Source organism: Sminthopsis crassicaudata, chromosome 1 (genome assembly GCF_048593235.1).
Source record: "Sminthopsis crassicaudata isolate SCR6 chromosome 1, ASM4859323v1, whole genome shotgun sequence".
In the NCBI taxonomy this organism is placed as follows: Eukaryota; Metazoa; Chordata; class Mammalia; order Dasyuromorphia; family Dasyuridae; genus Sminthopsis; species Sminthopsis crassicaudata.
The window spans coordinates 591119653-591137747 of record NC_133617.1 but is presented as its reverse complement, the minus strand read 5'-3'; the positions used below and the strand labels follow the sequence as shown (position 1 = coordinate 591137747).

Sequence of the window (18095 nt, the reverse complement as noted above, 5' to 3'; positions counted from 1 at the left end):
CAGGTCTAAGTGGGTGTGTGACCCTGGACAAACCATTTAACCAGTCTCTGCCTCAATTTTCTCATCCATAAAATGAGATTAACAGTCGCATTTAATTTTCAGGATTGTGATGAGGACTAAATGAGAGAATATTTGTAAAGCACTCTGAAAACCTTAAAGTATTGCGTTTAGCTACTAAGGACTGCTTTTTTTGATTTGAAGACCTTCCCTATCAAAGCTATTCTTTTTATAGTTGTCTTTATTCTTCCTTCACAATATTGTTTTCAAAGGCCTATACTTTTTCCTTTGCCTCTAAACTCTAAATCTGTAAACCTGGGAGCCTTTATTTAATCTGTCCCTTTATTTGTCCATTCCTAAGCATAAAAATAATACTATACTCAAATAAGGTGGTTTTTTTCTTGTTTTGTTTTGTTTTGTTTTACAGAATCAAGATCATTTATAGAATCAGATTTTAGTTCACCTATATTTCTAAAACCATATTTATTCTCCAACTGGGGTTGGTTGACCTACTATATCTTAATATGTCAGTCTTAATTTCCAGTATTATCAATTCATTCTTCATCCTTCATCATTATAAGAAATCCTTATAGAATATTGGTCTGGATGCAAAACTTTAGGTATAATAATATTGGTTTTATTTCCTTGAAAACTCATTGTTCATTTAGTCTGTTCATGGGTTCACATCACTGTGGGAGTAGACAAGGCTGTTCTTTATCTCTCTCCCAAATTGAGAACACAGACCTAAGAAAGAAACAGAAAGAGACCTGTCCACCCTCATCTCATTACTAGGAACAGTTCTAAGGGGATGCACCAGTGGGAGGTTGGAGCTGAGTGAGGAGGATCAGCTTTTCTTGAACTGCTTTGAAATCTGAAAAATTCTTGAAGCTGATCACTTTCAAGGATAAATAGGTGTCAAAATCAGGATGGCCTGATTTGTAAGACACCCAAGAATTACATATGAGAAGACATATCTTATCTTCTATCAAGTCCAATCTTAGAGACTTTCTAAATCTCATGGCTGTTCTGGCTCAGATAGGTGATTCTCTCTCCCAGTGCTTCTTCTAGGCTTATGTGATAAAATTATTCTGAATTTATTTTCAGTTCATTGTAATTTTAAAATGCACAGAAATCTACCCTGGTAATATAGAATAAGAAAAAAATATCTTAAGGAAATAATGCAATTGGATATAAGGGTTAAGGATATGTCAGAGAAATAAAGCAGTTAGCAGTAAGGAGAGGAGATTATCAGATATAAGGGGAAATTGAATTGAAAGGGTTGAAGAGAAATTAATTGATAAAGGAATGATGGGATTACTGCTAGAAACTTGATTTCTTTTCATTGTCTCTAATCTCATCATCTCTCCCAAAACATTCTTCGGACTGATATAAGATTAATCTTTCTAAAATTCCATTCTTCAAGTCCCACTGGTACATTAGAATCTATGACAAGATTAGTTTTGTCCAACTTTCAGGGCTTATTATACACCTGTATATTTATAAAATTCTGCTTTTTTAAAGTATGTTAGTGAATTCTACCTTTTCTAGAATCATGACTTTCACCACTGGTTTCATAAATACTCTCTCCAAAAAATGCTGCAAGGCCTATGTTCAATATTAACATGAATTGTAAGTAATCATATTTTTGAGAATTTCATAAAATCCTTTCAGATGAGTAGAGATTGTCTGAAGTGTTAGAAAACTAAGGCTTGGGAATCACTGAGATATGCTTTTACTTCTGTGGAATTTTATATACATTTCATAATTTTAAAAATATATACATATTATATAGATTATATAGATATTCACACGAGTAATTCCATTTCTTCATCTACAGGAAGATCTCACAAAATTATCCAGGATAAAAGTTCTCACAAAATTTATCCAGGATAAAAGACCTGTCTAAATTAGTAAACAGTCAAAATTATGGAATATTTGGAAATAGTTTTATTATTTTTTAGTACATATAAAAATGTGTGCTATTTTAATAAGGAAAAGTTGTTCTCACCACACTAATGAATTGCATAAAAAACTGTTCTTTTAAATAATTAAGTTGAAATTAAATTAAATAATAATTAAATAATTTAATTTAATTAATTTCTTGTCTATTCTTCAGATCTACCTCACTTTGTTAACACATGAGTTCTTAGAGTATTGAATGTAAATTTTAGAAACTCAAATTTTACTTTAAGTATAATAAAGAAGGTCATTCTTTAAAAGAATGCTATTGGTGAGTCCTTTTATAATTCAAATACAACCTTCTAAACTGTATATTTTCTAAGTTCAGATTTTAATATTTTTGTTTTTTTTAATCTATATTGATTTGTGCAGCAAATCTTTTACTCTCCCCCCCCCCATTACTCACAACTTCAATTACTCCAGATTCTGAATTTTTTTTTAAAAATTGAATCTGTTATTTCATTGCTATAAGAATCTAAAGGGTATGAGTCTTAAACAGAATCATACAGAAGTGTCAAAGGCTCTTAGCATTTGAATTTCCAATTGAAGGGAATCTCTGGATTAAAAAATCCAGGTCTGTCAGATATTACAATCCAAGGATAAAAAAGATTCAAACCCTCCTTTTTCCCTCAATGCCACTGGTCTATCCCATCCTCTGGTTTTAAATAAATTGGGTCAAAATGAATGATGCTTTATTATATTTTTAAACACTCCACATTTTTTATTTTTCTATCTCCTTTTTACAATTGGATTTAATAAAAACAAAGGCCAAAGGAGACTAACCTTAATGCCAAACCACCAAATAATAAATTCTAAGGGGAAAGTAGACTAATTTTTCATAGTGGAGTTTAGTTTTACTTACATCTGTGTTACAGGAGCGATACCGTTTCCTTTCCCCAAGGCAATATTTTCCACCTCCTGAAGGTCTGAAAAAATATTTTGTTTTACATGTGAGTAAGATATATATATATAGATATATATATATACATATGTATATATACACACAGAGATTCAGATACTCTGTGATCAGAACATGTTATAAGATGCTTTAAAATGTTAAACATTTTTTATTAAATTTTGATTATTTAGAATATTGATAATTTGTAAGGATAATAATTTTGTATGTAGAACATAAAATTAGATTACTATGATTAACACTATGTCTTCTCCTAATTGTCGTGTTTAGCATGCTTAGGAATATTCAATTAAATTTATACATTGCAATAGTCATTGCAATGAGGTGCTCAGTCTTAAAATCAAATAAGGAAATCACTCACTTTGAGAGATCTGCATAATACAAAATTATTCAAATTGCTCAGAGCACAAAAAAGGGACTTGATAGAGTATGTTATATTATTAGTTTATAGTCTTTCCAGGCTGAAAGAAGAGGGATTGCAATAATCTGAGCTGCTACTATTAACAAGCATCTTAGGAAGTCATTTGAATTCAAAGTAGGAAATGTTAAAATATTTGTATTTTTAATCATTTCTAATTTAAGAATCACCTAGAGGCCTCAAAATTTTTGTCTGAAAGTCAGTTTACTTTATATTTTTTTCATTTCTTTTATGACTTTACATTCTAAGGATCATTCAAATTGTATGTCATTTAGTGAAAATGTATCAATACTTAACTTCCTAGTAGACATGAATCTATCTTGGAGATAGATAAATCTTAAAGAATAACATTAGGAAAAGCAATATGCCATTTTTTGGACAGACTATTTTTTAGGAAGAAAATAGCACATTTCCTTTTTTAAAAAAGAGTCAAATAATTTTTTAAATATTTTTTATTTTTTATTGTTGACTGTTTACAGCAGCCACATTTATGTCATATATTATACATGTATTTTTAAATTTTGGCTCCCTTGTGCCTACACTGGTCAATTTTTAAATAATATTTGGTTAATTTTGAGTACCAGGGTCAAGGAAAGAAAATAACTCAACTGGCATGAGAGTTAGGAAGGGACTAATTGCCCTTGTTGCCCAAACCAGTGGTGGTGATGAGAGTAGAGACTAACTGTAAGAAAGGGGGGGAAAAATGAAGAGAATCACTTGTTTGTGTTCACAAAGGACTAATAACCCACAGAAAATAGTAGAGTGAAGAATTCAAGCAAAGCAGCTGAGAAAGTAGAGTCAAAGGTGTTTAAAAAGAAATCCCATTTTAAGCGCAGGAAGAAAGGTTAGGTATCAGTTAGGCAAGACAGGGGATCTAACTTTCCTTTTGGAGAGGGGAAACTTGGAAAGAAATATTAAGTCTTGTAAAGAACAAAAAGAAAAACTTTCTCCACACATAGCCAATAATAAAAATAACAACAACAACAATAATGGTACAGAGGGCATCATAAGACACCTTATTGATTCTGTACCACTAAGTAAATATGAACTGGGGGGAAAAAAAAAAAAAAAAAAAAAAAAGATGTCTTTTTGAGCTCTGGATGGGAAGGGAAATAAAAAAAAGAACCTTAACTAAAAATGGGAGTATTTAATTATCAGATTGAGGAAGAATTCATTTTGTGGGAGAAAGTAGAAGATAAAGTGGAAAGTGGTTCACCTGCCACTGTCACTAGTGGGAGACAAAAGCAACCCAGCCAGCAAAGCACAGCTAAGGGCCTGGCCTTGGGCCAGAGGGAATTTAGTCCAAAGAGGGTAGGGGTGGGAGAAGAGCAGGCTGACCTGCCTTCAGTAGTCCTGGGGAGAAGGGTAGTGTCAGCTCAGGAAGATGATTAATGAGGGCATGTGAAATGGAAACTATTTTAACACATGGGCAGTATTCTTTTCATTGTGATTTGTGATGTGAATCAAGGCATTTCAACCCTTGAGGTGCTCTCACTGGCTCTTTTAATACTAATGTACCAGTAATCATTTTATGTGACATGTGAAAAAACACACACACACACACAAAAATCAAACCTCAGGTTTTCCTGGGGATAATGGAGCCAAGCTGAGGCCAGATTTGGGAATATCTATGAATCACATGTTACTTCTGAAAGTGGAAAATCTTATCTGATTAGATCCTGAGATAAAGGGCTTGATTAAGTCTACAGTAGGGGACCTTGCCTCAAATGTTTAATTTTTAAATTGAGGGAAAGGAGGGAAGGAGGGAGGAAGGGAGGGAGAAGAAAAGGCAGGTCTGTTTAGCCCAGTTCTTTCTTTCTCCTGCTCTCCTGCCGAGACGGGCTACTCTGAAGACATGTGCTGGCTCACTGGAGAAACGTTTTTACAGATAACATGGGAAACCACAGCTTGAATCATTTCCAACTGTGTCTTTTTGTTGGCTCCGGCTTACTTTAGCTACTTACGCTGGACTGTCACAGTGTCTTAAGGATGAGGAGACTCCTCCCCCGCAGGTCCTGCTGCACTCTCCCCATACTGACCAGGGACCCCAGCCCCCATCTACGCTCTGGGGCCAAGTGCCAAAAGGAACACACTCTCCCTGATAACACCACTGCAAGATTTCATAAAAAACAGAAAATTAGCTTCCAAGCAGCTAGAGCCATCAAGACAGACATATCACATATCTTTTACATATCTTTATCTATATCTTTATTTATAAGGGTCAGACAATGACCAATTATAGGCATTAATATTCTCCCAAAAGATAACAGACTGGTATTTCACTTTTCTTTAGCCCTATTTAGACAATGGTTAGAGTGTGGAGGATTATCTTTAAAGGCCCTGATTTATAAATCTGGAACATACACCCCGGAGGATTAAAAAGACCTAACTCGATTGCTTTTGCTTGGTTCCTCCTCACCCTACATTTTAGAGTCCTCATTAGAGAGGGAGCTGCAGACCTCAAAATCTTTTTTAGACATTTAGGTCTCTTTAAAAAAAGATTTTTAGAAAAACACACATTATTATTAAACTCATGGAATGATAACGCAACATGGAAAGTTCCCCAGTAAGGAATTTTTATGATGGTAATTGCTTTTTCTTTAAAAAAAGAAAGTCTGGTTGAGGCTACAATGGTAAAGGAATTTGTTGCGGTATTTCATCTACATGAATAGTGCAGACATAATAAAATTAATGCCAAGACACTGGGGACTGGGTACAAAAAATCATTATATATACTGACTGGCCATCTGTATAGACCCTGTACGAACATGTGTCCTGGAATATTTTTCAGCTTTACCCCCTGCAATAAACCACATACACTGCACATAAGGAGAAAGCCATGCATAATTTACCAAGGGATAGACATATTATAATCAGCTCATAACTCTAGCATGATAAATCTTATTTTGCAGGGTATGATAAACTGAAAGAATGTCTTCTTTCTTTAAAAAAAAAAAAATCAAGACATTTTCAGCCTTTTGTTAGGGGCTTATTCTAAACTATCCAATTCTGAGAAGTAGCAGTGAAAGACACAGCACATTTGCATCAATGTCAAAAAATTGAACATGGAAAAAATACCAAAAAATTGCTAATATTCCAGAGCATATGACCAAATACACAGAGCCAACTCCTACTCATACATACTTACATACTGTGATTTTGCTACTGTTTTTTAATAATAATGATGAAAATAGATGTGCCATTAATTTTTTTAAAATTTCACTAATGATATCAATTTGTTGGCCTCTTTCTGGTAGTTATCATTTCCCACTTTTATTTTTTTTTTTAAAAAAGAAAAACTTTCATTATTTGGTATATCAGAGAAAATGCTAAATTGAGAGTGTAAGGAAGGCCTAAGGTCCATTTCCCCTCTACCCCTATAACATACTCATACACTTACTACCTCTGGGGCAAGCTACTTAATTTTATATTTTACTGAGCCTCAGTTTCTCCATCTATAAAATGGGGACAATATTACAATGAGAGGCAACCCATCAGTCTTGAAATCAGGAAGCACTGGGTTCTACTCTTGCCTCTGACAAATATTGGCTATGTGACATTGTGCAAATTCATTAACATCTCAAGGTAATTAAAGTACAGAACAGATACAAATATTCATTGGTAGAGAGAATTTCTTTACCTAAAATTCTTGACATCACACCAAAAACATGTCTGGTCAAAAATAAAATAAAACCATAGAACCAACCTTATCTGTAATGTAATCTCAAATGAGATATTGTATTTAAATCACTTTGTTATATAGATGCTGAGTATCATCATCAACCTCATCATCATCATAATCATCATCAACATTCCAGTTTACTTGCTAAAAATCCATTAGCTAAAATAGCAGTTTGGAAGTATTTTGGTTTTAGGATCCCTTTACACTCTTAAAAATTCTTGGGAACTCCCTTCCAAGAAGTTTTATTTATGTGGGTTATATCTACCAATAATTATCCTTTTAGAATGTGAGATGTCTTAGTTTTATTATGAAAATAATAATGACCTTGTATAGTTCATGAGAGGTGTGGTTCTTTTTAAAAAATTCAATAGTATTTTATTTTTTTCCAACTGCATGCAAAGATAATTTTCAATATTCATTTTTGTAAAATTTTGAGTTCCAATTTTTTTTCTCTCTTCCCTCTTTACAGCAGTTTCTCCAAAACAAACAAACAAAAAAGGTGATAATAGTATGCTTTGATCTGCATTCAGTCTCCATAGCGCTCTCTCTCTCTCTCTCTCTCTCTCTCTCTCTCTCTCTCTCTCTCTCTCTCTCTCTCTCTCTCTCTCTCTCTCTCTCTCTTTCTCTCTCTGGCTGCAGATGGCATTTTCCATCCCAAGTTTATTGGAATAAAAATACAAACATGGTGTTTTCCTAAGAAGCTTTTAAAATATTTTTAAGAAAAACCATTATTTTTTGGAACAATATGGCTTACTACTACTACAAGGCCAGTGCTGAGAAGAGCTAAGTCTGTCATATTTGATCATCACATAATTTTGCTGCTACTGTGTACAGTATTCTCTTGGTTCTGCTCACTTCACTCAGCATCACTCCATGTAAACCTTTCCAGGCTATTCTGAAATCTACCTGCTCATCATTTCTTATAGAACAATAATATTCCATTATATTCATATGCAATAACTTGTTTAGCCATTCCTCAGTTGGTGGGCATCCACTCATTTTCCAATTCTTTTCCACCACAAAAAGAGCTAAAAATGTTTTTGCATATGTGGGTCCTTTCCTTTCTTCACTAAAGGTTTCTGAGATCACTTTTTGCAAACCACTGAATTAAACAAATAAAAAGCAGTTACAAAGGTAATGTCTTATCAGCCTTGCCCCAACAGCAAATCCAAGGACATCAGACTATTTACATTTTTAAGTTTTGAACTTAAAAAGAAAAAATAATACAAATATTCATCAACAGGAAATAGGCAAATGGAACACTTGATAAATAATAATAACCCAAAAATCTAACAAATAAGTTTGACCATGGATAACTGTGTTAGTAAGTGGGATTAACCAAAAGAAAAAGAGACTAAAGTGACTGTAACTATCTTCAAGTATGATACATGAAAGTTTTTGAAGAGGTTTGTGCCAAAAACATACATAGAGGATTGTACAAGATGGAAAGTTGAAAATAAAGCAGGAGAGACTTTAATTGAATATAAGAACTTTCTGACTGAGAGAGTAAAAAAAAAATCCAACAATCTACAAAGGAAGTATATGAGCCTCTGTACCTAAAGAGCTTGAAGAAGAAAATAGACAATTCTCTTTTGAAGGGCTTAGATTGGGCGTAGAATTTTTAGAAGACCAATTTTTCAAATTTCTGAAGTAAAAGAAACCTGAAAGAGGAAGATGTGATGAAAGTATAAGACCTAAGGTAGGAATCGAGAGGAGGAGAGATTAGGAAGACTGGAAATTTTTTTGGCTGTTGTTGGCTTATAACTAAATATAACTAACTGATATGGAGATTCTTCAGACAGGAAATGGCAACAAAAGTACAATAATCAGGATGTAAAAATACTCGTGTTTTTTTTTTTGTTTGTTTGTTTGCTTTTCTGTGACATAACTAATACTAGCATGGTCTAGTAAAGAGAGATTTGGAATCAGGAAGACCTCCAATTAATTGGTGTATTATATGGTGTTTTCTTAAGAAAATTTTAAAATATTTTCAAGAAACACTATTATTTTTTAAACAATATAGCTTATTACTGTTACAAAGCCAGTGTTGTTCATGAGCTACTAGTAGGACTAATGAGGTCTAAGTACTTAACTTGAAACCATCAGGTAATGGATTCGAACTATCCATTTTAAAAATGAAAAAGTTAAGTATTATCTGAAATAAAATAAATTAATTAAATTTTATTTTAAATTTAAAAAATTGTTTTTCTGTTTCATTGGCTCATATACTTTTAAGACCACAAGAGAACACAGAAATAATTTAGTTCAGCCCCCTCATTTTACAGATGAAGAAATGGAAATTCAAAGTAGTTAAATGACTTTTCCAAGATTACACAGCTAGTTGCCACGAGTTTAAAACTATTTCTTTCAAATCATAAAAAAATTGGTTATTGAAATAGCAGTAAAACATTTTAATTATTTTTTTTTCTTGCTTGGCTTTTTTTTATCTCAAATACTGAATTATAATGAAGAGAAAGATTTAATAGCATCCACATTTAAATTCTATTTCAGACCAAAGCTTAGAAGTTATAGAATAAATTCACTAATACAAAGTGTCATTTATTAAATATGATTTTTACCCTTTTCATAGGATAGAGAAAAAAGTCCTCCAAAAATGAGGGATGTGCTATTCCAACTTACTAAAAAGTTGTCACAAGATAGAAGACAAGGCAAATAATCAAACAGACAAACCTTGTTTCCTATAGAAACTTGACTTTTGGTATGAGATGAATTCACTAATTAGACTATAATATATTACTTAGAATGTCATTATTATATATCATCTTGTGAATGGCTCCCTAGAAGCCCTTTCACTGCATAAATTCCTGCTAATTTTTTTTTTATCAATTCCCTGGAAATGTGACACCATATGTAATTATGTCATCAGGTTAAGTAATGCAAATTTATGTGTAGAGAGCTAACAAGTCATAATAATAAAGGAATCTTCCTATTAGCTAGTTATTACAGAGCAAAGGGTAAGATTTAACAATCTATGGGTGTATGTATATATGTATGTATGTATGTATGCATTTTTAAGCAATTAGGAATATTTTTATTCTAATCTCAGTTTTGAACTTGATTATTTTGATAATCCAAGAGAAGTCATTTCATTTCCTGGCTTTGGCTTCCCTATCTATAACCTGAGGATTCATTTTGATTCCTCAGGTTCAATAAGGCTGGGGGTAATAGTAGAGGCAAGGGAAAAGTGCAGTAAAGTAGTAGTTAAGCCAAATCCAAATGCTGATGCAAGTCTCAAAGGTCGTACTATGATGCCAGAAGTCAAATAGTGACTTTTTCTAATTCTATGCTATAAGTAGGATTACTATTCAAAATAAAAGTTGCCAGGTTAATTCCTGAAAAGGCAGACTATTTGTCTATTTATCTATGTATCCATCCATGCACCTCTCTATCTCCCCATCCATCTGTCCATCCATCCATCTATCCATCTATCCATCCATCTAAATGCTTGAAATGTTCACATCACAATTGCATGACCCTGAATGAGTTACTTCAACTAAGTGCTCTAAACAATTTTCTAAGATTGTGAGTTGCAGCTAGGTGCCAACTGACAGAAAGAATTTTCTCATAGAATTTGCTATTCTAATGAAATCTAAGGTTCAATTTCTGAAGTGTTCACTGAGATCAACTGGGTGACTGGGCATTCTTTTATTAGACATAGGTGGGTAGTACCAATTTTAGAAAAGGTTATGATCTTTTAGTTCATCTTCAAGGAGTCCAAACTTATCCAATGTCAACAAGGAGGAAGTGAAAGGCCTGGCATTTACCCTCAATTCCTCTGATGATAGGAGCATCCTCCCACTCTATCACTCTACCTATTTGAAGTGTAGAATTGCAAAAGACCAAAATAGAAAAATAAATGTCATAGATGCATTAGTCATTTTTCTTTTCTCATCCTAATCCCATCATTTTAAGGAGTTTTTAAAAACTCACATAATTAAAATAATCTACAAACACAATGTTTTCCTACGAAGCTTTTAAAGTAGTTTCATTATTATTTTCTGAATAATATGTTTACTATTACTACTATAGGGCCACAGATGTTCATGAACTACTAATAGGACTAATAAGGACTTAGAGTCCTTAATGTGAAGGCATCAAGTGAGGGGTTCCAAAAATGACAAAATATAAATAAAATAATGAACCTTTAAAAAAAATGAACCAGGAATCCACGTAAGGGAATTATGAGGTGAGCAGAGATGTAGATTAATTTGTTTCCCCTTCTGTAGCTAGGCCATTTTGGAGATGTAATTTTGGGATTACTTATACTACAGCCAGAACTAGGCCCAGCCAGCATCTGGAAGGAGAGACCTCTAAGGAAATCCCAGGTTTCTAAAGGAAATTATATTGGTGATCCAATACAGAGTATTCTTCCTGAGTCAAAACAGCCCTGAGTTGGAAGGCGCATACTGTGCTGTTTAGAAGGACTATCTTTCAGCTGGGATGTAAATAATGGTCTGCTTTGCAGGTGCAGAGACACAGAACACCAACATCCTGGACCAGGTTCTAAATCAGAACATGTCATCCCTCAGCATCACTGCTTCTACGATAATTGGAAGAGTTATTCTCCACTTCCTGCTCTTAACAATTCTGGGTCCAGTCAAAGGGTATTGCATCCTACCCTAAAGGGAATTAAGAGCTAAAGATGAACATGAACTCTATCACTTATGCAATGTCTTTAAAAGATTATCTGAAAGTTTCATTCTAAGCCAATTTTCACTGACATGGTTCTATTTCATGAACCAAGCAAGATAGGAGGAATCTGGGAGATTTATTTGCAAACTTCATTTTCAGTAAACTTTCTTCCATCACAGATTCTAATGTCATTAGATCAAGTTTATGGCAAAGATTAAATATTTGAGACCTCTTTTGTGGTCATCACCAGGACTGGCAAGAAGTGACTCCTGATTGACTTTCATAGCTCTCATAGCAATAATGTCAACTGTAATATTCTAATCTTGTTATCCCCATCTCTGTTTACTATTTCATCCTCCTTCTTCAGATATTGGTACAGTGCTAGTTTCAGTGCAAAGAGCTTTGACTCTTACCACATCTGAGGAAAATTCTTTGGCTGGAAGTTATGCTGATTGATTCTCAGGAGTTTCTGACCCGTGGACACACAGTACCAAGTGCACTGTCTGGGCTCATCAAATTTCCTCCTTTTGTTAATGCTACTGTCCCTGAGCATCTCCATTCAGACCATATGGTTCTTATTCGATCCTTGAATGGCTTGTTCAGGCAGCCTTCCAATGGCTGTAATAGCGATGTCAGACCCCCCAGGACTCACGCAAAGATCAGTTTTTAATTTTTTGGCCATATTTCTTACTCCATCTGTTAAATGTGCATGGAACAGATCCCATACTTGCATGGAACATTTGTGGAACTGCGCCCCCGGGCATACATCCCATATCTTTTGCAGCCAGAACTTGACGAGATCATCGTCCATCCAACCCTCTGGATGTATCTGTGCTATCACTCCAGTAATATTTCTCCCACTTTTTTTAAAGTAAAGATTTATTATGAACTATGAGCAGCTTTAGTTTTATCCTGTTGGCTAGACAGGCCGTATGTTCTTTCATGTTCTATCTGATGAGGGTTATTTTGCAGCTCAGGAGGCTAGGATCAGAAGTTGTGAGTCTTTACTTCTATTTCTTAGACTGGACTATTAGACATAAGTACCCTGAACTTGTAGAAACCTGTTAGTTTTAGTTTTAGGTTCATTGGAAGACCTCAGTATACAGAACTATTTGGTTTATGGAAATAAATTTTTAAACTACATCGTACCTACCATCAATAAAAATTAGTTCCAAGTCAAAGTAATGGGAATCAGTGCTATTTCCCCATTTTTCAAAATGGTCACCTGACTTGATGCAAATATCACTTAATTTGATTTATAATATAAATCCAATCTTGTACCTTCTATGGGAATGCCTCCTTGTGAAAATGAAAGTTATGGGCCTGATGCTCCACAATAGGGAATACAGGCTGGAGAAAAAATGTATATGCTTGCAAGAGTAGGTGTTCAATGTATTGTATCATCAGTATTTATGCCTCAGATATTAGCAAACTACCAATTTCCATTTATTGTTTTGTTGGTTGTCTAGATTTAACAAAGTAGTGGAGAAAATGTTAATAATGGAGATTATGCTTTAAAATATGTCCTGCATAATTTCCCTTTCCCCTCCACCCCAAGAACTGGTTGTTAAATATTTACTAGTATATTCTTTGCTATAGATATGGGCTAGAGTATTGTAATACAGTATCAACTCTAAAACTTGATCCATTTCACTCACAGTTTTTATATCACACATGAGGACATAAAATTCCCTTTTGTCTCCATGAATTGTATTCCCCTGAAATTTAAAAGCAAAATCAGAAGAAACATGTTGACATAAATGCCAACTATTTCTTATTCTGTATTTCTAAAGAGTGAACAAATTGACCCAGAATTATTTCTTCCTGTGGTTGTTCCAACTAAAGCCAAAACTTTAATCCTGGTTGGATGTGATAGCCCCAAACTGATACATGCTGAGAAAACTCTGTCTCTGACAGCAGTAGGAATATTTTCATGAAAAAAAAAAATAATTGAATAAAGACATTTGAAAACAGCAATCTACACAAAGGATAATAATAATAATAAATTAGTAATATTAGCTAGCATTTTATGTAGTACTTTAAGGTTTACAAAATGCTTTACAAATATTATCTTGTTTTATCTTTTAACCTCATAACAACTGTGGAAGGAAGGCTGGTACTACTCCTATTCCCATTTTATACAGGAGGAGACTGAAGCAGAGGTAAAGTGACTAGAACAAAGTCATACAGCTAGTAATTGTCTGAGACCAGATTTGAATTCACTGTACTAACTAGCTGCCTCTCAGACAATAAATGCAATTAGTATAGATGTAGCAATATGCTGTCCAAATAGTCCTCCAGTTTCTGTTTGGTTTTATGGCCTAGCAACGTGCAGCTTGGAAGTTCTTGGCACAACTTCAAAATCTTAAAAGCCATTAAAAGCAATCTTTTGAAGACCACCTTCTAGTTGTTTATTTGTTTTTCAATCATGCCTAACTCTTCATGACCCCTTTGGGGTTTTCTTGGCAAAGATTAAAAAAAAAAAAAAAAACTACTTGGTAAAGTAGTTTTCTATTTCTTTTTCCAGCTCATTTTATAGATAAGAAAACTAAGGCAAACAGGGTTAAGTGACCTGCCCAAGATCACACAATTTAGTAAATATCTGAGCCCAGATTTGAACTCAGGAAGAGAAGCCTTCCCCACTTTAGCTAGGCTCAATGTACCACCTAGCAGCACCTCTAGCTTCTAGAACTCTGTCCTTTTTCCTTCTTTTTCCTTTTTTATTATTTTTATTAAGGGGTATTTTATTAAAACTTTTTATTAGTTCCACCTCTAATTCTTTCTTTCCCCTAATCTCTCAGCTAAACCTTCTAAATTTGTTTTGTAGATGATTTGTAGAAGATTTCTTGGATACTGTTTTATCATACTATCATATTGTGACTATAGATGGTGCCTTCTTGTACAGTTACCAATAATGAGAATCAGAACCTTTAGAAATCAAATTCTTTACTAGCTTTCTACTTCATGTTCCATCTTTCCATTGAAATTTACATACTAGTCTTTCTCCATGGCAATTATTACACTTCTCTCTACCAGTTAACGAAAGAAAATGTAATATTCATTCTATGAACAATTTATTGAGCACTTATGTGTAATACCCTGTAAGAAGTAGGTGCTTTTAAATAAAACCAGCCCTAGCAGTTCCCTATCCCCTCCTGATACAAGTCTCTTCCCTATTAGAATGTAAAACTCCTTGAAAAGAAGAATTGTAGCCTTGGTATCCACTAGCAGCTTTCTTAGTAACCCCAGCAATTAGCATGTTGTTTAGTATATAAAAAAGAGCTTAACAAATTCTTGCTAATTTGTTTTGATCCACACATATAAATTTCTATTTGGCATTTAAAATTTCATAACTTGGCCCCTTCTTACTTCTCTAGTCTTCTTAAACTTTGCTCCCTTCCACAAATTCTATGCTCTAGACACAGCAGGTTATCTGTTCTTTATCTTCCATCTTTTTGCTTTTGTAAAAGGTTTGTCCCTCAAGCCTCAAATGCTTTCTGCCCATCTCTGCCTCTTTGTTTAACTGACTTGCTTCAAAATTCAACTTAAAAGCCCACTTTCTGTAGAAATCTTTTTCTGGCCCTTGCGGCTACTAAAACTTTCCTTTCTATCATTCTTTTCCTTCCATCTTAGAGCATGTATCTTATATGCACCAAGTTTATGTTTCCATTAGAATGCAGGCTTGTTAAAAAGATTAAGAAGTTGTTTTTGCCTTTGTATCCTCATTACTTATTTTGCAAAGTGCCTGGCATATTGTAGGCACTTAATAAATATTTGCTGAATAGCTGATTTGAATATGTGAGTTCTACAACTATACCACAACTTTTATTTCTCTCTCTCTCTCTCTCTCTCTCTCTCTCTCTCTCTCTCTCTCTCTCTCTCTCTCTCTCTCTCTCTCTCTCTCTCTCTCTTTCTCTTTCACATATACACACTGTGTCTTGACATTGTTACTAATGATGAAGCATAAAATAGAGATGATGCCATTATGTTTTAAACCCATGATGATTACTGAGCTGCAATACCACTAATGATTCCATATTTCTCAGGAAGATACTTAGAGAAATTGATTATTTAAATCTAAAGCATAAGGAGCCAGCAGGTCTAAAGAAAGTATTAGTGGTGATGGTATTTATATTCTACAAGAAACTATGGAGGTGAGTAGTTAACAATTGATAGCAAATGAAGCTCTAGCTATACCTCCTTGCCATAACTTTTCTTCCTTATGGTTGTACAATTCTCCTAACTACAGATTGATGTAAATTGCTACTTGTCGTTGACAAGCGTTGTTAGATCCAAAATAAACCTAGACTGTTGTTTTAAGAGTGAGGTTCCTAATATTTTCTACTACTCCAGTGGAAAAAAAAAAACTATGAATTTTTGGTAGCATGTGAAGGTCTCCATATTTTTATTGGCTAACTACAAGTTCTCAAAAAAAGGATCTTTTATCCTTTAAAAAATGACCCCATCAATTCATGTATTTAGCATAGTTTACCAACATTTCCAAACTCAGCATGGAAAAGCCATCAACATGGTACTAGGTCATGGGTCCTGAATGAAGCCGTCAGCAAGGATTAATAAACTGTGACAGCTGCCCAAAAGCTTTCATTCTCTGTATTTTAACATCAGACGGTAAGTTGAAATGCAGTGTAATCTTTGTTGAAACCAGCCCAGCAAACATGGCAGGAGTCAGAACTGAGAACAGATGACAGTAGTCATTGTTCATATAAATTTAGTCTGTAATAGTAAATTTTAGAGATGGCTAGAGGGATGCAGCATTTACAAAAGTGATTCCCACAGTAATCAAGAAGGATAAGCTATTGCTTATCAGTATAAACTAGTATAAACTTTGAAACTCAACAGATAGAACTAAAGTAATTTCAGATACTTTGTCTAACTATATTGCAACATTTAAAACTGCAGCTATCATTAAAACCCCTTTTTGGTAACATAAATTTCCTATAATTTTTAAAGTAAAAAAATTACATTACAAAATAATTTTAAAAGGTTATTTTTTTTAAATAGACATAATTCACACTCATACCTTTAGAAAGCTATATTCTTAAAGGGAAACAGAAACAAATAATCACTATAATTCTACAAATGATGCTTTAAAATATAGGTACCAAGATATAATCCATCTATAAAATGACAAGAATCAGGAACACATGCATTTTTGTAGAATAACAATAATGAAAATGTAATAATATTAACGATAACAGTAATAATCAGTGAACACTATTGCTTAATGGATTCATGATCTGCACTCAAGAACTTTACCTTTTGTTTCTAATTCATATCAATAGTATAAGAGGAATTCATTTGGCTTACCCCTTTTTCAATGCTCCCAGTTTGGCACAGTGTCCCCTCTGCAGCCGGAATACTATTAGTAACACAGCGATTACTTTTGCTAAGGCACCAGAGCTCTCTACACACTTCCTGGGAAAGAAGGCAAAAGCAAGTTGATCAGAATTACAGACTAAAATTGTTTCCAGTCTTCTACATTAAACACAGGAATAGATGTATTCAGATGTATTCTGGAAAACACACAAATGCATACACACTCACACATAGCAAGAACAGGCAGGCTTTTAATGTGTAAATTTAAAGGAAGTTGAAAAATAGGAAAACTATTTTGGAGTTATTTCAAAGCTAAAACAAATGTAAAAAAAGAAGAGAATCTGGTGATGTTGATTAGAGTTTTCCAAATTGGGTCTTCTACCAATCTGTGGTCACAATATGAAAGGTAAGAGCTTCTTGTCTGTGCTGTTCCTGGATTGACTAGTTTTTGAAGTTGCCTCTTCTTTGTTATGATTTCTCATTATCCTACTTCAGCATCAAAAATTTACAGTATTTTTGAAATAGGCAATGTAAAATATTTCATTTTGTTCATACTATCTTAATCTATCACATTCTAAAATATGCTATTTCAAAGTATTGCCAAGTAAAGAAAAGATAATATAATCAACCACATGTGTTAATATAGTCAACCATAATGTAGTATATTTATTTATTTTATTTTGCTGAAACATTTAGGGATAAGTGACTTGCCCAGGATCACACAGCTAAGAAGTATTAAGTGTCTAAGACCAGATTTGAACTCAGCTCCTCCTGACTTCAGAACTGGTGCTCTATCCACTACACCACCTAGCTGCCCCCCCTCAATGTAGTATTATATATTTTGTAACATAATATTTTATTGTGTTATTTTGCTACTGCAAAGATATGTAACGAGTTCAACATTTAATGCTCATTAAACCATTAACTCCAAGAGGGCAGGGACCTTTCTCATCTAAATTGTATGTCTAAATCTAAATCTTCCAGAGCTACCTAGTGTTATGCACTGTACTCATGTTTAATAAGTAATTTTAATTGAATGTCATTTTAATTATCATACTTACAGCTGTAATTTTGCTGGAAACAATATCAAAAAAAATTTAATGAACTCATAAACAAAATTTATAAATTTAAGA

At 33.6% G+C, this 18095-nt stretch overlaps 1 protein-coding gene across 6 annotated transcripts in view; it reads right to left on the bottom strand.

The window, feature by feature from the left end:
• Positions 1-18095, bottom strand: part of ADAMTS6 (ADAM metallopeptidase with thrombospondin type 1 motif 6) — a 335951-nt gene that overhangs the window by 93357 nt on the left and 224499 nt on the right. For 5 of the 6 annotated variants that reach the window (XR_012484781.1, XM_074282407.1, XM_074282408.1 and 2 more), the window contains 3 exons: positions 16954-17061; positions 5255-5400; positions 2819-2882 (listed from right to left, as the gene is read on the bottom strand). Coding sequence is in view for 5 of the 6 variants with exons in the window: in XM_074282407.1 (XP_074138508.1) it covers positions 2819-2882; positions 5255-5400; positions 16954-17061 (318 nt within the window). In the remaining variant the exon portion in view is untranslated. The remainder of the gene's footprint in view (positions 1-2818; positions 2883-5254; positions 5401-16953; positions 17062-18095) is intronic. The other variant, XM_074282410.1, reaches the window with a different exon arrangement.